The sequence below is a fragment of the Hesperophylax consimilis genome, chromosome 19, assembly GCF_061612785.1.
Source record: "Hesperophylax consimilis isolate HC1 chromosome 19, BYU_Hcon_1.0, whole genome shotgun sequence".
Taxonomy (NCBI): domain Eukaryota; kingdom Metazoa; phylum Arthropoda; class Insecta; order Trichoptera; family Limnephilidae; genus Hesperophylax; species Hesperophylax consimilis.
Window position 1 is genome coordinate 30,605,670 of NC_142854.1, and position 25,975 is coordinate 30,631,644.

The 25,975-nt window shown below is 37.0% G+C and overlaps 1 protein-coding gene across 1 annotated transcript in view; it reads right to left on the reverse strand.

The window, feature by feature from the left end:
* GAPcenA (GTPase activating protein and centrosome-associated) overlaps positions 1–25,975 on the reverse strand; it is a 106,840-nt gene that overhangs the window by 26,484 nt on the left and 54,381 nt on the right. Inside the window, exons 9-19 of the mRNA XM_089643436.1 lie at positions 22,546–22,668; positions 17,973–18,092; positions 15,974–16,255; positions 14,809–14,962; positions 12,394–12,626; positions 9,700–9,888; positions 7,537–7,662; positions 6,391–6,501; positions 4,265–4,395; positions 3,627–3,748; positions 1,416–1,519 (exon numbers count right to left, since the gene is read on the reverse strand). Of these exons, the coding sequence (XP_089499562.1) occupies positions 1,416–1,519; positions 3,627–3,748; positions 4,265–4,395; positions 6,391–6,501; positions 7,537–7,662; positions 9,700–9,888; positions 12,394–12,626; positions 14,809–14,962; positions 15,974–16,255; positions 17,973–18,092; positions 22,546–22,668 (1,695 nt within the window). The remainder of the gene's footprint in view (positions 1–1,415; positions 1,520–3,626; positions 3,749–4,264; positions 4,396–6,390; positions 6,502–7,536; positions 7,663–9,699; positions 9,889–12,393; positions 12,627–14,808; positions 14,963–15,973; positions 16,256–17,972; positions 18,093–22,545; positions 22,669–25,975) is intronic.

The following is a 25,975-nucleotide window of genomic DNA, read 5'->3' on the forward strand; positions in this document are numbered from 1 at the left end:
ATGGTCGCCAGGTATCTAGCCCACTTATTTGTTCGAGAAGGTCTAGCTCCTAAGACCATTCAGGTCCACAAATCAGCCATCGTCACATTTTGCGGCCCAGCTCAGAATGCGAGAAAAATCAGTTCTGATTTTCTGGTGAGACACGTTCTCAAGGCAATCTCAATGGCACGAGGAATCAAAGAGAAATCCCCCATCTGGGACCCAAGACAGGTGGTAGACTGGTTGGTCAAGAACCCCCCCGCAGAAGACTCACTATTTGAAGCATCACGAAGGGCAGCAATACTTCTCGTCTTGGCATCAGGCAGGAGAGTTCATGATTTAACTCTCCTAAGAGTTACCCCAGACCATTTTATCGACAAGAGGAATACGATCACCTTGTGGCCAATTTTCGGAGCAAAGACCGATTCAGCCAAGCACAAACAGTCAGGCTGGAAATTGACGGGTTCAGAAAAAGACAACATCAACCCACTTAAATGGTTGAGGAAAGTTGTTGCTCTCTCTAAAGCCAGAAGAGGCCCGCTACTAAAGCACCTGTTTGTGACCACATCAGGAGAGGCAAAACCTGCAACGCAGACAATAATAGGGGGGTGGATTAAATCAGTCCTCAGAGAAGCAGGAGTCCACGCAACCCCAGGAAGTGTACGCTCGGCTGTAGCCTCTCTAAACTGGTTGGAAGACTGTCCTAGAGGAGATACTCACAAGAGGGAATTGGAAATCTGAGCACACCTTCCGGAACTTCTCCCGAAGGGAGGTCGTTCACTCGGGTAGCGAACACCTCCAGTGCTCAATGGCTCCATTCTTTACTCCAGTTTAAATAGCATCACATATAACGCAAGTTTCAGATCACCAGGTGAGAGCAGACACATCTCATAATGGATTCCAGGCATCGATAAGGAACACAAAATAAAATAATTTTACCTACCAATAAAATTTATATTTTGTTTCCATCGATGCCTGGAATCCAGGTAATCCCTACCTGGTGCATTACGAGTCATATGAACAAAAACATCACGTGACATGAAATGCGCGTCACTACAGTGTTGCCAGTAGGGAGAGAAAGTGTGGCAAGTGGAGAAAAAGGGCAAATATAGGGAATAAACACGCGCGAAACGTAAATAAAAAGGGCGAAAGAGCAAGCTCTCTCTCTTATAATGGATTCCAGGCATCGATGGAAACAAAATATAAATTTTATTGGTAGGTAAAATTATTTTATTAAATAAACAGTAGAATTTATGGCGATTTTTTCCTTTGTAAATTTTTTGAAGCACAAGGATTAAAATTCCATCACAAAAAGCTCCAGCGTGGACGGTACTGGAGTTTACAGCTCCAAACACGGTCGTAAAAAATGCTGCGCACACGTGTTCAGGGAAAATCAATTGATTAATAAGGATACACTTAGTAGTGCTAGCAGTTACCTCGCTGATGGTATTATGCATGGTGACCTTATCCTGCGTCAGCTGTTGGTTCTGCGTGCGCAGGCTCTCTAGTTCGTTGACCATCTGCTCGCCCTCTGTTACTTCTGCAAACAAACATTACGCAACATTAAAACCGTACAATAATTAATACATATATTCCAAAGTAATTGATCGTTAAGTTTTACAGATTTGCTACAGATTTTATTTAATTACTAGCTGACATGTACCCAGCGTTGCTGCGGGTTATCCTTAGGAGATAGACTTATACCATGACAGACTTTTCTGTAGGCCTTTTTAAGATATAAAATTCCCTAGTACATTATTTTGATGTATGTCATAAGGTTTAGCCAGCATTAGCAATGTAAGACCCTGGAAATTTTTTTTTTTCGACTTATTGCAAAACATCGACTTTTCTCTACTTTCTATAAATATAATATGCATGTTTTATACATAAAAACCTTTCGGAATAAATTCTCTAAACGATAGTGAAAACCCTATCAAAGTCCGTTAAGTAGTTTAGAAGAACTAAGCGCACAAACAGACAGACGCGGATAGCGACTTTTTTTTATACTATTTTTAATTATAGAGACATATTATGTAACTTTATAATATGTCTCTATAGTTAAATATGTTTTTTTAGTTTCATTTGAGGCGGTACTTGTACAATTTACGAGAAAAAACAATAGTAGGCCAAAATATAATCGTAAAAAAATATATCAGAATAATCAGAATTTCTGTATTTGTAATTGCATTTGTCTATTTGTAATATTAAAATCTGAAAGTCGTTCATCTGGTTTCAAAACCAGTAATTAATTTTGGTATACATTCAAAACCAGTATTTAATTTTAGTATACATTCAAAACCAGCAATTAATTTTGGTATACTTTAAACCAATAATTAATTCTGGATACATTCAAACCAATAATTAATATTGTTATACATTCAAAACCAGTAAATTCATTTTGGTATACATTAAAAACCAGTAAATTCATTTTGGTATACATTCAAAACCAGTAATAAATTTTGGTATACCTTCAAAACAAGTAAATTCATTTTGGTATACATTCAAAAAACAATAATTAATATTGGAATTCATTCAAAATCAATAATTAATTTTGGTATACATTCAAAACCAGTAATTAATTTTGGTATACATTCAAAACAAGTAGTTAATGTTGGTATGTAAACAAAACCAGTAATTCATTTTGGTATACATTAAAAACCAGTAATTAATTTTGGTATACATTCAACCTATAATTAATATTGGTATACATTCAAAATCAATAATTAATTTTGGTATACATTCAAAACCAGTAATTATTTTGGTATGCATTCAAAACCAGTAATTAATTTTGATATACATTCAAAACCAGTAATTAATTTTGGTATACATTCAAAACCAGTAATTAATTTTGGTACACATTCAAACACAGCAAATAAATTAGATTCACAAATTTCTGACAGCAAAACAGAAAAATTTTCATACAGTATGAGAATTTAAAACCCCACGCAAACTTGCAGTTTGACGCTAGATGCAGCAATGCCAAAGCGAAACAGTGCTTAATGGAACTTCCTTACAAGATTTTAACGGATTTATGAACATAGAGTTCGTAATATAACACTATATACAGGGTGTCCGGAAACTCGTAGTACAAGCGGGAAACTGGTGAATCTACATCACATTTGGAGTCGATTTTCTAGTATATTTTTTTTTTATTTGAGCTTTCGTTATCGAGTAAATCGAGTTAGAAGTTAATTTTTTTTTTTTTTTTAATCAAATTCTTATAAATTATTACTGAAGATCAAAGTACCCAACTAATTAAAACTATTTGAAAGTAAAACAAATGAAGAAACTCGGATTTGAAGCATTATTTTGAAATCACCCTTCATTTAATCCGGTGTAATCATAAAATATTTCTGCTCTGCAGGGTTAAAACATCTGTTGTTCAACCCTAAACACCAGAAAAAACTTTAACCCTAAAATAGCCGAAAAATATATATTTTTTTTTTTTGTGAAAATGCTCAAATCAAAAAACTTTATGTTTATTTGGGTTCCCCATGTGGTGTAGATTCTCCAGTTTCCCGCTTGTACTACGAGTTTCCGGACACCGTGTATATTTTTAAGCCATAATATTTTTGACCCTATTAGTTCCATATTCCATCCATGTGTAAATCCGTCCGTGTGTAATTTTGTCCGGACGAATAATTTACCTTTGGTGATGTTCTCAAACTCTTGTTGATACTTGCTGAGCCTCTTCACTTTAATGGAGCAAGCCTGTTTGATGATCTGCCTGGAGACTTCCTCGGCACGGCACTTCTTAGGCAGGGTTACTCTGAAACAAACTTTACCATTTCAATTTCATGCTCACCATTGGATATTTAAAAGTTAAATAGCTTGCAACGAGAATAGGTGCATTAGTCTACAAGATCCAAATAGAAAAAGTTTTGGGGGAGGTCTTTCAAGGAAGGTTCTGGGAAGGAAAAGGTCTATTCTGGCTGGAGAGGTCAAAGGGTCTCTCTCTCAATCAGTCCCGCCACCCAGCTGGTATAATATAGAAGCATCCACCACCAAGACCTGTACAAACCTCATCCTATGAACCCGGTCACCCCTGCGGCTGTAGCTTGCCACATAGATGACCTACGGCAGAGGTTTTGGTTATCCAATGAATGGTTCCTGGGATGGCGGTACCCGTACCCGCATCTCGAATAGTGTTTTGATGTCAGAACTCAACATTTTAGAAAATAACCTCGAATTGTATATGCTGCCCAAATGTTGCTGAGCATCCGTCGGTTCACGTTGATGCCACGAAACACGCCCTCATAAAACTGGTTACAATAGTATGACCAACCTGAAGTATTTGAGGATGCCCTCAAAGTCCAGCTGCATAAGATCCTTCTTAGATCTGGCCAGGAGAGCCAGTGCCACCTGGAACAAGGTGTCCATCCCCTGCAGCAGAAACACGTCCACTATGTGGAACACCTGGAATATTTAACAAAAATAATTGTCAATCATTTAAAGAGAAAAATAGTCCCTTTGTAATGGAATTATTCAAAAAACACAATTAGGGGGTATTTCACTATATCTGATTATGTTCTGACTAAGCACTAATCCACGGATTAGTCATTTTTTCGTTTTCACTATATCTGAATAACGCTAACGCTCGGGTTAAACTTCGATTTGACTAATCAGTGCTCGAACCTCACGTTAGGCGCTATTCCTCGAATCAAAGTTGGCGTCAAAACATTCCGAGTTTGACAGCGGAGAAGTTAGTCGAATTTTGTTGCGAATTATTATGGATATTTATGGGCGGCGATGCGAAGGCCGCGAGTTTTAAGAGCTCGAATGAATTTGAATGCTTGTATGATCCATCCTGAATTATTTGATTGTGTTCAAAATAAGAAACAATGTATTAATTCGACACGAATCTATCTAAAATGACCTGATAATCAACATAACATAACCAAAAAAATGCACACTTTGCGGTGTGCGGTCTGTGATGCATGACAGCCGTGGCAGTAGATGGAGTAACTGCAAACATTTTGCGATGTTGCCAGACTATTTCGAGTGTTATCTATCCGGAAGCTCGGCAACAATGGTGAAACGGTTGCCGTTGAATAACAAAGTTATTCTGATCTTTAAAGCCAGCCAACGGATAGCTAGTCAGATATTTAGCCCGATATAGTGAAATACCCCCTTAGTGTTTATTTTGGGTAAAATCAATTTGCAAGTATGACATGTTTTTATAGCAGATCAACAATAGTAACACAGAGTGATAAACTTTAAGAATCACACTATGTAAGAGTTCACCGTTCAGGTTGTTTTACCAAAAGGGTTTCAACGAGTATTTTCTCTCTCTCTCTGGGTTAGCTGAAGCCAACGATTTACAAAGCGTCCCTGGAGTCAGTCCAGCCAGAAGTAACTGAAGTAAGATTTGACTTAACTTTCTAGAGCAAAGCATGACCATTTATCGGTCATCACAGCTGTGACATCCGTTCCGAGGATCACATCTGTTAGCCAGAGCGGCGGGTGAAAAACTAACCAATAGCATCCCTCGCCCTAATTAGTAAGAGACGAAGCGATGCGGGAATGAGAAAGTATTCAGTAGAAGAAGAATAATTTATTTATTTATTGTAAGAAAAAAACAGCAATTTTATACAGGATGAGTTATACAAGAGGTTAAATATGAGGTAAGTCAAAATAGTTTCTTATGCTAATGTTGGTTAATATGATATAATACAAAATTGTAATTGGTTATAACCATTAACTGAAAATGAAATTAACAAAAAAGAAAAAAAAAATCATACAAATATATTAGAAGGAATAGGAAAGGGCAAGAGGCAGAGGAAGATGGGATGGGGACAGGAGACGCTCATGTTGTACCTTTTCTATAACTGTGCATTAATTTAATTAACATTTGTGGTCGTACGCTTGACTTCGTTTCGGTATTTCACAAGAGTATTATTAAGAATATCGATATTGTTAAATTGCGTGTTATATTGCGCGCATATACGGGGGATTGGAGAATAATAACGATGGTTTGTTATACCATTGTATATACTATTGTAAAATTTATATTGCACTGTTTATATGAGAAGTAACTTCAAGGGCAATCAACAACCTCGACTGGTTATTTTGATTTTTTTTTACCTCACTAGAGCGCCCCTGTCAGTTCTGAGTAAATACGGGGGAACTATATCGCCACCCGGTTGGGCAGCATTGTGAGGCGGATTGAGATAAGGATTTATAAATAAGGGCCTTGAAGAGGCCGGGAGGAAAAACTGATGCCGACAGCTTAAACAAAGATACGTCCCGTTCTCATGAAAACAACATCAACTGTGTTCCGCTCGTGTCCGTCGGGTTTTCATGCACCCGTGCACCGAGGACAACGATGCTCACAACATCTATTGAAGATGTTATAGTCGCCCATCGGCTCCGAGCAGTCCAATTTCAATGGAATATATACGTTGTACTCACGAGGGGCAGAGGAAATCTGGCAGTGAAGAGGGTGAGGAACCACTGGGAGGCGAACATGTGAGGATCCACTCCCATGACCGCAAAGTGAGCACTCAGGTCGGCCATTTGCTCCTGGAAAACAATTTAAACATTAAGTTTAACATATGTTCCTGCATCCAATTACCTATCCCTTGTCTGACAGTGTGGAGTACCTACATACCAACATCACTTACATTGCGACTGTTTAACATACATTATCAGTCTGTTAAGAAAACCGGTGCAGTCAACATGTTTCTTCAGTGCGTTTAATTTGAGTCTAATACGGAAGCTTGTGAAAGTGATAACCACCAGTGTCTCTCAAGGCCATAATATCGATTGACACGACCAATAATAAGTCAGAATCTCTTTCCAATTCTAACTGTTAACCACAGCTACACCAATAGTTGTGACAAATATTAACCTACATATCAACATCACTTACATTGCGACTGTTTAACATACATTATCAGTCTGTTAAGAAAACCGGTGCAGTCAACATGTTTCTTCAGTGCGTTTAGTTTGAGTCTAATATGTAAGCTTGTGAAAGTGATAACCAGCAGTGTCTCTCAAGGCCATAACATCGATTGACACAACCAAGAATAAGTCAGAATCTCTTTCCAATTCTAACTGTTAACCACAGCTACACCAATAGTTGTGACAAATATTAACAGTTTACAATAAAACTGCAAACCGATTCGCATACAATATTTGCAACTCCAGGTTTTTTAGACAAAAGACATGTTTGAACATTCCCCATGGAAATATATCAATTTCTTTTTGGTTCGTTTCAATCTCTTGTTGCATATTGGAGACTTAAAATCAAACTATGTTATCTAAAAAAAAATACTAATAATTCAAGGTATTAAAATTAAACAAAGTAATCTACAAAAATAAAATACAAATAATTCTAGGTCTCAAAGTCAAACAAAGTTATCTTCAAAAGAAAAATACAAATAATTCTAGGTCTCAAAGTCAAACAAAGTTATCTTCAAAAGAAAAATACAAATAATTCTAGGTCTTAAAGTCAAACAAAGTTATCTACAAAAAAAAACACAGCAATACTAATTATTGGCACGTCTTTTGATAGATAAACTTTGTTTAATTAGTTATTATTAGGGTCTAACAAACCTCCATAAGCCTATGTAGTTGGTACAGTCTAAGTTTGAGAACCACAAAGCCATATTTATATAGTTCCCTCAGTGAGTATCCGTACATCAGCCTCACCAATACACAGAAGGCTTGCTCCTCAGGCATCTGGAATTATAAAAATACAATAACTATACAGATGCGGTGCTGATTTCTAACAGCGTGAAAGATCAACAGCATTTTGCACCAGTTGTTTGGTTTCCATTTTACAAAATCCACATAAACAAAATGGAAGCAATTCAAAACAAATTCCTAAAATATCTTTGTTACAAGTCATTTGTAAGATTTGTGGTTATCTCAGTGTACAAATGAAAGTCTCGTTCAACTCAGATACAGCGTTTATTGTTTAATTAAAATCGTTTTTACAGTCACAATATTTACACGTTTACTATGCACAATACTATGGTATGCGGGCGATATCTAGGTCAAGGTTCCTAGCGCGGTAGTACTGGGCTGACGGTCTGGAGACTGAATACTGACTACTCGCTGCGTCGAGCTTATTTATACGGTACAGTCGACGGCAACAGTAGGTAGGTGAATTCGCAAATAAATCGGAGACACTCGCTCAGTCTGGGCCTTTCGGGAACTTTCGGCGGCGCTGCAATTACGCATAGGCGATAGGCTAAAACCTTCTAGCGAGTTGGCGTAATGTGCCAGATCGACCTGCGGCGTATTGTCGTAGGTAGGTCGCGTTGTTTACGATTCGTTTTCGGTAGTAATTTGCAAGTACCTAAGTAGGTCGAGCTGTTTACTATTAATAAGTTAGTTTAGATTATTCTCTCAACGCCACAGATTCTCAGAGGCAGCTTCATACTTTAAAATTGATTCACTGATTTGACGGAGGCATCATAAGGATGCACTATTCCTGTATAAAGTAGTTAACAATAATATTCAATGCCCAGAGTTGCTAAACAAGATTCCATTCAATGTACCTGCGCATTCAACACGCTCTTGTGTCCTGTTCAGGGTGGATTAGTGCAAAACAAACTCTAAGCAGAATTCTTGCCTGAACAGACTATGCAATTATTACAATAGCGTATTATCCAAGGTGGGTATTTTCATTTGCAAACTTACCAAATACAAGAGGTCCATAAAAGAATATTTCTCTGATGGTTTGTGAATAATGTTATGTCTCTATTGTTTACATTTCTATTATGATTTGATTTATATCTACAACCTCTCTCCATGGCTATAAATGTTTTGTTTTGTATAAATTTTTGATTTCATATTCCTTTCTTACAAATTTAAATTACTTATTCCTTATTATGCTGTCTCAGAAGAGGTAAAGTCACAAGGAGGAAATCCATAATTGGTTTTATTTTGGCTATATAATACTTATGTACAAACTGAAATAAATGTAAACTGTTGATTTCCCGAAAATTAAAAAATTAATAAATACATATATGAATCATGAGTTAATTAAGTAAGTCTAAAGTCGTGGTGGTAGAAATATAGTTGTGAATGATGAATACTTGGAGCAGGTGGATGAGTTTGTGTATTTGGGAAGTACGTTCTAGAGAGATGGGAAGGCTGATAGATATATTGAAAGAAGGGTAATTGCAGGAAACTCCATTAATGGAGGACTGAATGTTGTTTCATAGAATTATTTAAAAATTTTCGGGGGAAAAATAAAGCGTCTACCGTAAACTTTTAAATGCAAATACAAAGTGTGGTGTTCTCTATTTCTAATACTGTTTAAATCATATATCTCACCGTAATACAAAATGAGATAGAGTGATTTTGTTACAGGTTGAGAGAATTATCTACCAAAATTGCTCAAGGGTAAAGAGTTTTTATCACTCCTTTGGAGTGAAAAGCCATATATATAAACAATAAAAAAAGTAATTAAATATATCTGCTGTTTTATAAAGTTCATTCGATAGCCACATTATTCTTGTCATGCTATGCTGTGTTAGAACGTTGTACCGTATACTCGTGGTGATATAAGCCATTGCATTCCAAGTAGAATGGGCTATCAATAGAGGTAAGCACTAACTTCTGCTTTCTAGGCCAAATCTATTTGTTTCCTCAAGAAAGTCCATATTGTGATGCAGGAACCTCGGATAACTTTCTCGGATAATTCGTGGTGACGACTATGTACGTCCTAGTCTACTACTCTGTCCCCAACAATACATATATACTTACGTGCAGCAGAAGAGTGGCTGCCACAAAGCTCAGGCCCTGACAGTACTCCACCTCGGTGTCGTGTACGGCGTAGGCCCGGACCAAGCGCAGCAGCGAGTCTTGGCCCAGCCCGCCGGCCTCGCGGAAGTGGTCGTGCGCGGGGTAGGTCCGCGCAATGTCGCGCTGGATCACTCCCTCACATGGGCAATCCTGGAATCAAACAACATAACTTACATTAATCTGTTGACTGCGGGATGAGAAATCTCCTTAATGAGTTATTATGAGTAGATCTCATAAGCGTAGACGCTTCTACGCATTTTAAAACAAAAACAGCTGATATTACCGACCATTTTTTTTTGAATTTAGCTAAAAATTTCATCTTCGGACTGGAATGTAATAACTTAATAATATTGGATCAATAGACTTAGCTTCCGACGAGTTTATATCAGTATTGCGAGCATGGTTGCGCTGTCGAAAGCCAAAGCGATATTGACACAAAATAAGTAAATAATCATTTTACGATGGCAACACTGGCGGGTCTGCTTTATAGTCCAGTCAGTGGGGAGTTTTACCTTGCAAAAGGTTAGGTAGTAGCGATTTTGATATATGTTGTTAAGATTGGGACTCTAAGGAAAAAAAAAAGTTTTCGACCTTGGGAGGGTCGAGCTCGACCCACAATCTTGGATTGAAGGTGCCAAAATTTGTTTTTTTCAAAATAATTGTGAAGTGGTCGTTTTTACAACCAAATTGTTGAAGGCAAACTTAAAGACAACTAAATTACCTACATTTTTTGTACAAAGTTTTTTTTTGTAAGTCTAATAGATAACGAGTTACAGTGGCGGAAATGTGAATATTTTTCTAAAAAATGATGAAATTCCCAACATTGTAAATTTTTCGGGTTATTCATTACATAATTATAATAATTTTGCTAACTCATTTCCACACCACCATAAGGTAGAGAACATGTCGAATTTTTTTTTATTGTGGTATCCCCAGTAGGTCTACTTCACAGATTATTATTACTATGAATTATGTTACTATAAATTATGTTACTTAATAACAGTCTTCGTCATCAATGTCATCATTTAACTCATTGCCTGTGATACTGAGATTCTGGGCTTCCATTGACAAAATCTCTTCTTCTTCGTCCTCGACATCGATGTGAACCTCTGGCGAATTTCGGCATGTTTGACCATTACAGCACCCACATACAATAGAACACTTCAATCCAGCTTTCCTGCAGCTACATGCAACGCCGCATCCTTTTTTACAATTGCATGAAATAAATTTTAATAAAGTCTCGGGTGCTGGTTTCTTTGTCATTCTTACTGGAACAAGCCCGTTGGTGTCACGTTTCCAGCCCCAGTTTTCTGGATTTTTTTGGATTCCATACCATTTTTGGACTTGATGGTACGTTCTAAATGCATGGTACCGTGCAGCGTCGTTCGTTGGTGGTAAAGAGGCAAGATTGAATTTGCTTTTTGTTGTGGACTTTGCTAAACGTTTGTAGCGGACTTCTTCCAAGGTTTCCTTATCCATGTCACCCCCGTACAAAGCAACAAGAAAGCGTGTTCCTGCAACTGCTATGTCTTCTGGTGTTGCATCATGTTGTTTGAAGATTCCTATCATGGCATTGAGTCTTGTCTCGTTTTGCACAAGCGAACAAAATTTTGTTTTTCCTTGGTTGAAGAAGGACGATGTTGTATCGCAGCCGCTAAAGGCATGAAGAAACAGAATATTCTCAGCCGCCTCTTTGTATTTCACACTATTCGCGGAATACAGTCTTTCAAAAGTTTTGCCTCTCCCAGGTTTGCGAAGATATATACTAATTTTGGGTGGTACATATGCTGTCAGCAGAACTAGGAGATCAACGTCTTCGCCAATAATGAAAACAGCGTCATATGATGAACACAAGGAAATCGCAGTACTGACAATCAACTCATCATCATCTTCTTCAGCCTGCTTAACTGTAAAATCATCCTGTATAATATTGCTTTGTAAGCATCGAACTTTGTTATTTTCATTGGCTAAAAATCGTTCTTGTGAAACTTGAACTGGCATTGTTTCATCGAAAAGAACATCTGCAGACATGAGCATCCAGGCAACGTCCTGTAACCAGGACTCAATCAGTGTTGCCAAGTCAGCTGTAGACTAGGATCCCACTATAACAAATCAACGTCATCGAGCAACACGGATGATGCTATATAAGTATATTGTAACGTAGAAATACGTTAAAATGATATTGTGTAATATGTTAGTACAAAATTTATCAAGAAAACTGGAGTTTTACAATTTTTTGTCAAAATTTTCTTCTTTCAACCGCTGTAACTCGTTACCTATTAGACTTACAAAAAAAAAACATTTAAAAAAAAATGTAGGTAATTTAGTTGTTTTTAAGTTTGTCTTGAAAAATTTGTTTGTTAAATCAACCACTTCATAATTATTTTGAAAAAACCAAATTTTGGCACCTTCAATCCAAGATGGCGGATCGAGCTCGACCCCCCCAAGGTCGAAAACTTTTTTTTTTCTTTAGAGTCCCAATCTTAACAACATATGTGAAAATCGCTACTACCTAACCTTTTGCAAGGTGGAGCCCTTTTTTATCCCCCACTGACTGGACTATTATGCGCCTGGCTGTGGAATACTGAGCATTTTTCTTTGGCTGAATTGGTCGACCTGTTTGAAGTAAGAATTTGTTTAGTTATTGCATGTTACCTTTGTGATGAGTGTTCTGTATGTGTCCATCAGGTCCTGTTGGTCAGCGGCAGCAAGCCTCTGCCAGACCTCTCCCCTCAGGGCTTCCGGCACTCCGAGTCGCACCAGCGGACCCAGGGCCTTGGGCCTGTCCCCGTTCCAGCTGCGGAGTACCTGCGCCCAGTTCTCCAGCACTCCCTCGCAGCAATCCTTGGACACCTCGCCAGTTCCGCTGAGGAGAGGCTCGTCACCATCTGGAAGAACCACAACGACATTACATGAGAATAAGGTTCTACTATGTAATATGGTTATTATTCTTTGGCTACATGCAGAATGGGTAGAGGCTCACCATTATTAGTATAACTGTACATAATTACACCCCTATGTTGTTAAGCACTTGTCTACATTACTATGTTGATAGAACTGAAGTTGATTACTATACAGGGTTTTCCAATAAGAGGTGTTATTTTGAATAGCCCGCTATTTCGGTAGATGTTACTTTTGTAGCTGTCATTTTTTGACATTTGACAAGTAGAAACTACGCCATTAATAAAAGTGGAACGATACACGCTTCAACAACGCATTGAAATTATTCAAATTCACTTGAGTGAATCAAATGCAAATCATCTTGAGTGATGAGACCCATTTCCACCTCGGTGGCTTCGTCAACAAGCAAAATTGTCGCAGAAAAAACGCAGGGGCTCGGAAAACCCAAGAGTTATTGTTGAAAAGCCTCTCTATCCTCAACATGTGACTGTTTGGTGCGGTTTATGGTCCAGCAGAGTCATTAGACCTTACTTTTTCGAAAATGAGGCTGGAGAAACAGTTACGGTGAATGGATTGCGCTATCGAGAGATGATTAATGATTTTTTACGGCCGGAATTGGATGGTATTGATCTGGACAACGTTTACTTTCAACAAGACGGCGCTAGGTGCCACACAAGCAACGAAAACATTGATCTTCTACGATTGAATATCAAAATAACACCTCTTATTGGAAAATCCTGTATATTGTTTGTGTACTTGTCTACATTATTGACTATGCATAACCGCGTCCAGTCACTTGTTAAGCTAGTAGTTCTGTGAACCCCCGCTATCTTGGAGTTGCTTTGGACAGGAGCTTGAACTACCGGCAACACGTGGAAACAGTGGGTAAAAAAACTAGGACAAGGCTTAACTTAGTCAATAAGCTAACTGGAACTAGCTGGGGATGCGACACCAACACGCTCAGAACAGCATCCATTGCCCTGGTTTTCTCAACGGTTGAATACTGTGCTCCAGTAGGGGCTAGAAGCGCCCACACTTCCATGGTAGACGTTCAGATTAATGCCACAATGCGAACCATCAGCGGGATTTTAAAATCTACTCCTCTCCCTTGGCTCCCCGCACTTGCAAACATAATCCCGCCAAACATCAGACGAGAAATTGCAACACTGAGGGAATACAAGAAGGCGCTGCAAAAAAGCGCAATACCTTTGCACAAAGATGTCGTCTCCCACCCGGCATGCCGCTTGAAGTCTCGAAAGCCCTTCTGGGTGGAAGGAGAGAGGCTCCTCCGATTACCTCTCACCCAGAAGATAGGTGGAAACTTGATTGGCAAACGGCCAACGTGGGAAATGCCCATCTCATACAGGACCCCACCGAGAGACAGGCTGGGTTCTCATTGCCTCGCAAAACCTGGTCCACCATCAATAGGTTAAGGTGCTCCCATAGCCGCTGTGCCCACATGATGCACAGATGGGGCCTTAAAGAGTCGGCGATGTGTGAATGTGGTGCGGTACAGACGACCGAACATGTGGTCAACGAATGCCCGCTCCATTCATTCCCCGGCGAGATTGATGAGGTCCACATGTGCGACGCCTGTGGCCATAGACTGGCTCGCAGACCTAGATGTTCCCCTCTGACCCCCCCCATACGAAATAAGAAGACAGATAAAATGCCAAATGGATGAGTTAAAACAGGATTTTGCTACGCTCAGTCATTTACTGTCAACAGAAACAGTTTAATAAATAATAACTAAACGTCATTCTCATTTATAATGCAAAAGAGAACAGCTATTTTTTGTTGATAAGAAATCAAATATATTAAGAATTCGACCAGTTTTAAATTTGTAAAATATTTTATCTGTAAATATTATAAAACAAAATCCTATCCACGTCTGTCGGTTTGTGAGCTTAGTTCTTCTAAGCTACGCAATAGATTTTAATAGGGTTTTTACACATCAGCTAGTATATTATAAACTATTGTCGTCTTTTAATTTTCGGGGTTATTGACCATTTGACCTAAGGAGCAGCAGCCCCTGCTCGACTGTAATGTTCTAAAGTTCATCGAAAGGGAGTCACAGACATCAGACGGAGTTACAATGGAAATTAGAATTTTTTATGAATTATTATTATTGCTTTAATGTAATGTGTATAGCGAGAAACTCTTCAATACCGGAGACTTCGTCATCAGGGCTGGGCGGGGCGGGCTGGGAAGTGAGCGGCGAGGGCAGCAGACTGGACAGACTGAGGTTCAGCCGACTTCGGTCCAGCTCCCCGGAGGTCTCCATGCTAAGGACCTCGTAGGTGGTGCCGTAGATGTCCGTGCTCTGGAACATTCCGTCACAAAATATAACATTGACAAAAAAATAACAAACAAACAACTAGGTACTAAGTATCTACCAGGTTTAGGTAAGGTTAGGTTAGTTAGTAAAATGTCCCAGAAGGTTTTATTACCAACATTTTCATGTTGAGTATTAAAATGTTATTATTTAGAAATATATCAATGTTTATTTCAAATGCAAAATTTCAACGATAATTTTATCTAGTTTCTAAAATGGTATTTCTTTTTACGACAACTCTAAAAATAAGAAATGTGTAGCACATTTTAGATACCCCGGGAGCATTTCAAAACTCCATGAAATTTCACCGTGTCGTTGGGACTTGGGTAAAAATATTTTAAAAGCTGTAGGGTTAAAAAGATTACGTTAGACTGGAAAGGCATTATACTAGAAAATGACATAGTGTTATATGTATAGCGATCGATACGACTAGTATGTTCCAGAAAGAACGCCCATATTAAAATGCACGGACTTTAAAACTTCGAGACGTTTTTTCGCAAAACACATTTGGTTACGTAGTGTTACTACCGGCCGCCGCCGTATGCGAGTACCTACTTGCTACGTCCGAAGCAAACTACCAACGACAATAACAAACCAACGTTGGTTTGGCAAAGTGCATTACGCGCACTCGCCAGAAGTGTCTACACAAAGGGTCTAGGCATAATCCAACGCTGCAGAAACTACTAGAAGAATCTAGTTCCAGCTAGTGCCCGTAGTTTACCAACGATCTCACACAGCTACTACCGCCGGCATAGTTATATAAATGGGCCCGACGCAGCGAGTAGTCAGTCTTCAGTCAACTACCTCGCGCGCTTGTAACCTTGACCTAGATATCGCCTGCATTCCTCGCTAAATAATATAGTGCCTACTCGTATTAAAATAAACGCGTTATTATTGTGAGTAATTGCTATTGTGCATTCTTAAATAAACGCTCCAACTGAGTAAAATGAGACTTTTATTTTAGTATACCAAGATAACCACATATGTATATATATTCACCTCTTTCAAGTTGATAAAGAACTGCTGCAGAAGTGGGCCTCTGCTGAAGTGCTGCCAGGGGAAGAACCTGTGCTGCGATGGGAACACCCTGACCGGAGTCTCCACTGCTAGTCGGAGCGGCTCCAGGGTCCCCCGCAGCACCAGGTCCACGGCCACCGTGAGCCAGGTGGGGCCCGGATCAGAGGAGCCAATGTTCAGGGCTGCCAGGGCGGATTCAGTCGACTTCCAGAAGGCGCTGGTGGAACAGGCGGTGCCAGAAGTGCCGCCCCCAGTGTTGGCACCCTGAAAAATGTATTTTATTATTCACTAGCTGACGCGTACCCGGTGTTGCTCGGTGACTAAATAGTTTTGGGTAATGTTTGTGAAACACTATTATCGTATTATAATATGTATTTTTGTTTCACTTCATCGTGCCATGTCTTCCTCTTGCATCCTCTACTTCTTCTACTATTCACTTCTAAGTCATGCATTGTTCTTACGCCTCTTCTTTCATTTATCAAATGCACCTCGTTTTACCACAAATAATCATTTGATTTTTGCGTTTGCGCTTACGGCTCTTCATCGTCGATCACCATACAAGGTTCTTCTGATTGCACGTGACCCAGGCATGATCATTAAAAATAATAATATTTGACAAGTCAAAATATTTATACCAAAAAATGTAGATATAATATATCTCGAAGCCATCTAGTGGGAAATTCAGCACTAACAAAGCCTTTCTTACAAAAATAAATTTGTTTGTTTAAGTCGATGCACTACGTCGTGTAATATTTTGAATCGAGCCGCCATCAATAACACTCCTTACGTAGATGGCGATAAGGTTTAAATTCCCGCTTAACGCCATCCAGCTGTTTCGATTTAGGCAAGAAAAAAACATGGCCAAAAAGTGCCTTTTATTTTATTTTGTGGATGTTCAGGCATAAACATTTAAATGTTTTCCGATCATTTTATAAATAATTTAATTTGCCACATTATACAATAAAATCATAACCGAAAATGGGTTCGTAAGTAGGAAATTTTTTACTTTAAAGCAGTTTTCATGTGCCTTATACATTATGTTTTCTGGGTTTATAAAAATACTTATCTAAAAAATACTCGATTATTTCAAAGGCCAAGATGTATTCTACTCGTAGTATTTAATTAAAGCATCTGAAACATTTCTAGGCGACAAAATTCTCAAACCAAAAGCACATGATTTTGCATTACCTTAAGGGTGAAAATTAATGTAATAAGCAATAATTGTTGAATGAAATACTAATACATATTGAATTATTTGGCGGGTTTCAAATAAACCCTAGACATAGCTTAGTGATTTAGTGCAGCTGACCAGTAATCAGAAGGCTGCAGGTTCAAACGGTGATATTTTCAATTTGTAATGATATTTCTTGCTAATAACTATTGCTTATAATAATTTGTTAAAATATACCATTTATAATTAAGCATTTAAGTATCTATTTACAAATCTTATTATATCAAAGGAAATTTTTGTTTTTATTTTCTGAATGACCATTTAATGACAATGTTACATTTGAATATCTGTGAAACAACTGGGGCTTAGTAAATAGTTTTTTTTTTTTATGTGACACCTCACAAGAGCGTCCCTGCCTGTGCAGTGTACAGACAGGGGAACTATGTCACCACCCGGTTGGGCGGCGTTGTGAGGCGGAATAAGGTAGGGGCTGTAGGAAGGGATTTGTTAATGCGGGCCTTGAAGAGGCACCATGCACTGGTGCATCAGGAATCAATGCTGCTAGCTCATTGGAGCAGGCTCCATTGAAATACCTGTAGAACAGACACAGCATGCCTACATTGCGTCTTTGCATTAGAGAAGGCAATCGGTCTGTTAACAACGGATTGTCAATCAGACGGATCGCTCTCCTTTGCACAGATTCAAGCAGGTTTATTAAGTATTTTGGGGCACCAGCCCAAAGGTGGCTCCCAAATTCAATAGTTGGGCGGAGCAACACAAATGAAGAAACGAAATGTCAAACAAACTCACCATTTCGAGTAGCTGCATGTCGGAGTGTTTTACGTTCCTTCCGGGGGCGATGAGGACTCCGAAGCATCGGTCGATGATCAGACCTCCGCCGGGCAGAGGCGTCTGCGACACGCTCATACCCTGGAATTAATATACCTCAGTTGGACACTACCTCGTTTTGGAGATATGAGGTGTCAATGTTTGATGATATGGTTTCTCATCATTTATTTACTCATTTCTGTTTTTAACTCTTTGCACAAAACTTTGACGGCCGATATTCCAGCGCTCTTTCGTCATAAATGTATTTCTTGCTCATTTGGACATTCATAGAACTATCACAATGCTGACATCTACAAGAATTTCTCAAAAATAAAATTGTATTTCATAAAAAAAGATCGATAATCAAGTGCGCCTCTTCGCACCTTTTAGTCCTTTAGTTTACATTTTTGTCAACGGATGGCGTTAGTACTAGTATGTCATTCATAACAAATGATAAGTGATCATGGTGTCCCACTTGTGTCTATCACCTAAGTACACACACGCCGAGTGAATGGCGGGACCACATTCAAAAGATATGGTACGTCTTTGTATGAAATTTTATGTTTTTGTTTTTATAAACATCTAAGAGGATTTGTTTTCATATTGTGGAGAATAATCTGTTCTGTCTATATAGTCCAATAAATCATGCCAGAATGCTATAATTTGACATTTAATTGCGTGCTTAGGAATTTGAAAATATGTACCGCGTACGGGTATAGATAAAACGTAGCAAATTAACGCGTTCAAAAGGTTAAGGGTGAATTTTGTGTAAAATATTTAATTTAACATATTTTGTGTAAAATATTTAACTTAACATATTTTGTATAAAATATTTAATTTAACATATTTTGTATAAAATATTTAATTTAACATATTTTGTGTAAAATATTTAATTTAACATATTTTGTGTAATATATTCAATTTAACATATTTTGTGTAAAATATCTAATTTAACATATTTTGTGTAAAATATTTAATTTAACATATTTTAAAGGAAAATATTTAAATATGGCGTATACTTACCATTTTAGAAAGGTTCTTAATTCCATTCCAAGAGAGGGCCAAGTTCTAATTAAATATTTTCTTTTAAAATATGTTAAATTAAATATTTAAAATATTAAAAATTAAAATTAAAATGCTTTACACAAGATTAAACCCCAAAATCATAAAGTGTTAAATAGATAATGAGAAATCGTCTCTTTAAACTTTGACACGTCAGAATACGGCAAAGTGAAGTTAGAACCCTACCCAACTAAAGAGACGAACTTCACTGCGCCTCGTAAAAACAATATACGAACAAAATGGCAATTGCATAAGGTTCAGAGTAATGGTACAACCTTGTAAAATAAATGGAAACTTTAAAAGTTTGATATTAGAATCTCGTCATATATACGGAAATACAACACTATAACAGCTATGAAAAATATTTTGCTTTGAGAAATGGGCAAAAGAAATGGTTTGCATTCAAAGGTCATATTTGAAAAAAAATGTCAGTTAGAACCTTGTCCAACTGAGGTGAAATCTCAATGGATCGCTTTCTCGTATGTGTTATTTATTTCTTCCAATCCTGAAATAATTAGATTATTTTTATGGGAGTGGTCTAAAAAAATAGATTAGATTAGTTTTATGGGAGTGGTCTAATAAAATAGATTAGATTAGTTTTATGGGAGTGGTCTAAAAAAATAGATTAGATTAGTTTTATGGGAGTGGTCTAAAAAAATAGATTAGATTAATCTTTTGGGAGTGGTCTAATAAAATAGATTAGATTAGTTTTATGGGAGTGGTCTAATAAAATAGATTAGATTAGTTTTATGGGAGTGGTCTAATAAAATAGATTAGATTAGTTTAATGGGAGTGGTCTAATAAAATAGATTAGATTAGTGTTATGGGAGTGGTCTAATAAAATAGATAAGATTAGTTTTATGGGAGTGGTCTCATATAAAATAAAGTTGGTTGTTCTCAGGTGAAAAAAATGTAACAAGCAGTAATTGTTGAATGAAACACTAGCATATATTGAATAATTTCGCGGGTAAAAGATAAGCCTCCATAGCTCAGTGGTCAGAGCTTTCGACCGGAAATCGAATGGACACGGGTTCGAGTCCCGTTGGCGTCATGTATTTTTTATCAGAAGATTTTTTCAATGTGGATGAGTGTTTCAGGCGAACAATTATTGCTTATAAAAATAAGATTAGATTATATTTATGGGAGTGGTCTAATAAAATAGATAAGTTTTATGGGAGTGGTCTATTAAAATAGATTAGATTAGTTTTATGGGAGTGGTCTAATTCAATTAGCTTTATGGGAGTGGTCTAATAACATAGATTAGATTAGTTTTAGGGGAGTGGTCTAATAAAATAGATAAGATTAGTTTTATGGGAGTGGTCTAATAAAATAGGTTAGATTAGTTTTATGGGAGTGGTCTAATAACATAGAATAGATTAGTTTTATGGGAGTGGTCTAATAAAATAGATTAGATTAGTTTTATGGGAGTGGTCTAATAACATAGAATAGATTAGTTTTATGGGAGTGGTCTAATAAAATAGATTAGATTAGTTTTATGGGAGTGGTCTAATAAAATAGATAAGATTAGTTTTATGGGAGTGGTCTAATAAAATAGATAAGATTAGTTTTATGGGAGTGGTCTAATAAAATAGATTAGATTAGTTTTATGTGAGTGGTTTAATTCAATTAGTTTTATGGGAGTGGTCTAAAAAATAGATAAGATTAGTTTTATGGGAGTGGTCTAATAAAATAGATAAGTTTTTTGGGAGTAGTCTAATTCAATTAGCTTTATGGGAGTGGTCTGATAAAATAGATTAGATTAGTTTTATGGGAGTGGTCTAATTCAATTCCGCACAAATGAAAACATAGTAAATGATACCTCACTTGACCTCATTTGTAAACATATCCCCCTAGAGGAATGTCCACCATTTTTTTGGAAAGACTTCAATTATACTGCCAAGATAACTTATTATTATCTTGTATTGACTTTAATGTCTATTGTTTCTCTTGTTTACACACTTACATTGATAACTAACCGGGTGTGCGAAAACCTTACTAATAAAGACGGGAACCTCATGCGTCAGTCTGTCAAAATGCGACGTTGCCAGCTTTTTCGCAGCCTTATAGCGCGGCTGGCTACATTTGCAGTACAGTAAAATTATGACTATCTTGAGGTGGACTGCAGCTGAAGTGTACATAGCTAAGTTTTAAATGTTTTTAATGTATTTCGTTACTGTCAATTAATATTAATTTTAATATTATATTTCAATATTATATTTGGATTTGAGAAATTACTGAATTTCATCTGTCTCGTAGGGGGGTTAAAGACATTTAAACTGTGCTTGTACAGTCTTTATTCAATGTGTAACTAAAACACCATTCAACGCTTGGGAAGTTATTGTTTTATGTTTACATATTCTTGTACACCGTCATTGAACGGTCTGTATTCATTCTTTGTAATTATTAACTCTGTCTGTTGTGAACATTAACGTTTTGAACGCGTTAATTTGCTCCGTTTTATCTATATCCGTACGCGGTACATATTTTCAAATACCTATGCACGCAATTAAATGTCAAATTATAGCATTCTGGCATGATTTATTGGACTATATAGACAGAACAGATTATTCTCCACAATATGAACACAAATCCTCGTGTATCAACACTCTTGGATGTTTATAAAAACAAAAACATAAAATTTCATACAAAGACGTACCGTATCTTTTGAATGTGGTCCCGCCATTCACTCGGCGTGTGTGTACTTAGGTGATAGACATAAGTGGGACACCATGATCATTTATCATTTTTAGTTATGAATAGTTGTGAATAACATACTAGTACTAACGCCATCCGTCGACAAAAATGTAAACTAAAGGACTAAAAGGCGCGAAGAGGCGCACTTGATTATCGATCTTTTTTTATGAAATACAAATTTATTTTTGAGAAATTTTTGTAGATGTCAGCATCGTGATAGTTCTACCAATGTCCAAGTGAGCAAGAAATACATTTATGACGAAAGACCGCTGGAATATCGGCCGTCAAAGTTTCCGTATCAACTGTTGATACAGCCGCGTGTGAGTATGGACTTTTTGCCGTAACAACAGTTGATACGGCCTCGTGCAAAGAGTTAAATAAATCTATATAAATAAAAATGTAAATGTTCGTTTGATCAAAATCTTAAATCTTCGAAAGTTTTTCACCGGTTGCTTCGAAATTTTGACACGTGTCTTTTTATATACCTATATTATGTAGAAGTCACCTGCGACAGGTAAAAAATGCTTTTTTGAAAAACAGCGCCATCTGTTGGACAAACATGCTATTTTCTTTTTTAAAACAGTGCCACCTGTTGGACGTAAAAGCAACATGTGTTATTGTTTCTCTATCTGCACAAACAGACTGAGCCACAGCTACTTAAAAATAAAATATGAATGTATGACCAAAGTTTCAGGAATGCACGAATTGTGTCGTTTATCAAACCCTGTTACCGAGATTCCTCGTTTGACTAAATTCTAACTTAGCGATGAATCAGTTTAAAGGCGACCACTAATGTTACCTGCTGTTCGAAGCCCAGCTGTGCGTTGGGAGACACCTGCTGGACGGTGATGACCACCTGTTTATCCACTCCGGCTCTAAGCTTAAATCCCACCCGCTCTTTGGGAACCGGGGAGAATGAACCCTGCAAACAACACAAAAACAATTATTTATTATTAACATGAGTTTTTACAGACGAAAACACCTACACAGGTAGACTTATTTCCAGGAGGTGGCAATTTCTTCCAACTAACTGACTAACCATACATACTTAGGTACCAGGTACATAAAGGTACCTTAATTTCCGCTCATATTAGTAATGAAGACTCTGCAAAGTTCTTCAATATACAGACGTTAACTTTCCGAAGAAATATAGCAGATTCGGTAATGTTATTTAAAATTACACACAATTTAATCGATAGTCCTGATCTTCTTCAATGCCTATTATTCCATGTTCCCAATCGCAACAGCAGACAGTCGCTTACTTTTAATCTCCCTCATTGTAAGACCTATTCCAAACAAAACTCATTTATCTACAGATCCACACATTCATTTAACTTAAATTATTACCATATTGACATATTTAACTCGACTTTACGCGACATAAAACAAAAACTCAATAATCAACAAAACTCAAACTAGAAGTTCAATTCCTATATATTCCCGTCCTTAATCCTTATCCTATATTTCCTCCTCCTCACTCCTCACCCTCCTTTATTTTAATATTTTCTAACTAAACAAGAAATTAATTTAAGAGAACATCTCTATGACATTGTACACCTCACCATTGGAAAGTTCATAATTGGCATAATTAATTATATTATTATTGTATCGTTGTATAATTAAAGATTTGCTGTCAACTTTTCCTAAAATATATAAATAAATAAATACTCTTCGATTATTTTTTATTAACGAATCAAAGAACAAAACGAATTTATGAACAGAACGTGCAAATAGTACAACAAAAAACTTACAAATACAGACATACATGCTGACATATTCACTGCTAGTTACTATCATTACAGAAGTTCATTATATCACATTTCAGGTATGAATAGCACAAAATCATGATGATTAAATTAATTGTATCTTATTTTATCTATTTTTTTAATTTAGGCCACAGGGCAACATTCGGATATTCGAAACAAATTGGAAAAAATATGACATTCCCATGTAAATCGATTCAGATTTACAAAATAATAATACTAATTAGGATGATGTATAAACACGTAAAAATACATTTTACGGCGTTTTACCGGCATGGCTGTCAGATTTAGATTTACGAATTAAATAATTTCGAATTAAAAAACCAATTTGTGTGAAATTTTTTTTCTTGCGAAAATTTCGAATTACACGTTTTTTTAAATTATCTATGTTTTAATTAACGGGGTTCTACTGTACACACTTTTTCACGGATAAAATAAGTATAATTTCAAACGACAAGCTAGAAAAATATTAAGAAACATTATTTCCTTGCCAAGTGAATAAAATATGTGTATTTTTTATTACAGTCACATCTAGGACTCAAACCCAGGATCCTTGCCTTGCTGGGGAAAACACTGCCTTTCTGATTCAAATATTTGTTTAGGAATTGCCTATATTATCTTCAATAATTAAATATTACAATTTGAGGTTACACTCATTAAGTTATTCCAAAAAATAAAATATTCATCCTAGACTTGCAGATAAAGTTGTTGCATATTAAAATTAAAATAAGATATATTTATCTAAGACACTGTTTAGATTGCATTTAATTCGAATTGTCAATCTTGCGATTATACATAAAGATAGCAGCCAATAAAAATCTGCGGTGAGAAAAATGAAGGCAATATTTTGGTTCTTATTTGAAGTATGATACAGTTAAATATGACCGAAGGAGATAGGGTCCCATTAGCTCAGTTGGTAGAGCAGTGCCCCGGCAAGGCAAGGTTCCTGGGTTCGAGTCCTAGATGAGACCGTATCTTTTTCTGATTTTTCTGTTTCAAATATTCGTTTAGGACTCGCTAACATTGTCTTTGTAGCGATGCTACTAGAATATTCCGGAACGATCGCCAATGCAAAACGCATCGTAGCTGGAACTCTCGAGATACAATGCATTCGGCGCTCCTACCTACAAGTCTGGATATACCGGGCGGCTACAAAATGAGGCGCATCGAGATGTACTTAGTCAGTCATAAATTAGCAGTTTTACGAGTGCGCCTGGCTCTGCACGGACTACGGATTATCATGGACTCCTCTGTGTAATAAATAAATGCTGTGACACAACAACCTCTATCTTTCTCTTTACCACATTCCCAAATTAAATTAAATATTCCCAATTAAAAAAATATATGTCAGTATGCTAGGAGTATTTTTTAGTGTTCTCTGACTCTCTTAGTTCCCTCCAAAAACTTAAAACCAGTCCTCTTCTTCATCCTGATGATCACTTTGTATGCCTTATTCATAGACATATGAATATTAGTAGACCTGCCCTAAGTAATTAAAAGCGTATTATTCCCCACTCCCCATACCGGTTCCATTGGAGCCGGCTGGGCTCGCGTATGGCTTCCCGTGAATCTTGAGAATGTGACGTCATCATTCTTGTTCGAACTAGCGTCGAGCTATGGTCGAGGCATTTTACGAAATAACACGGCAAAATGGTGGCTTAGCTATGAAAACTTGTAAAAATAGGTGTGAAAAAGAGAATAAACCCAATTGTCGTATTACATTCCATATGTAAGCATTATTTTAAGCGTAATTACATGGTATAATATGGATCAGTTTGTAGAAACATATACTATCACATCGAGATATATCTGTACGCATCGTTGGTTACTGGGAACTAAATTATGAACACTTATAAAAGTGTCTTAACTAAATACGTAAACAAAATATTCGACTCTGAAAATAGAAGAAATTTTTTTTGCCGAATTTGGACTTTGCAAATTTGTTCATAACGTGGCGAGTAATTTGCGCTCCCATGTAAAAATGTCTATTCATTCAAAAGCAGATTTTACTTTTAAGAACTAAATGGTGATATTATAATGCGAGATGCCTATATACTGTCAGATTGATTTATTGACGAATCACAGTCAGCTTTACCCCCTTCGTTCTTCAACAGTTGATTTTACCCCTCACCTTTAATTTCTAGTCTATATATTCATATGTCTGTGGCCTTATTCGAGAGATGATAGCCTCCATTCAAAGCTATGGTAAAACTGTAACTCTGATTTGGATTCCTGGACATGTTGGTATCATGATTAATGATATTGCGGATGCTTTGGCAAAACAAGAAGCGTCCAACCCTGTTGTTACCCTCGTAATCCACATTCCCCTATCTGACATTTTTTCCATCATCAAAGATAGATCCCGCAATGTTTGGTCGGAGTATTGGCACATTGCTAGTCAATCCAAGGGAGCCTGCTATGCCTCAATACAACGGACTATTCCATCAAAACCGTGGTTTCAGCAAT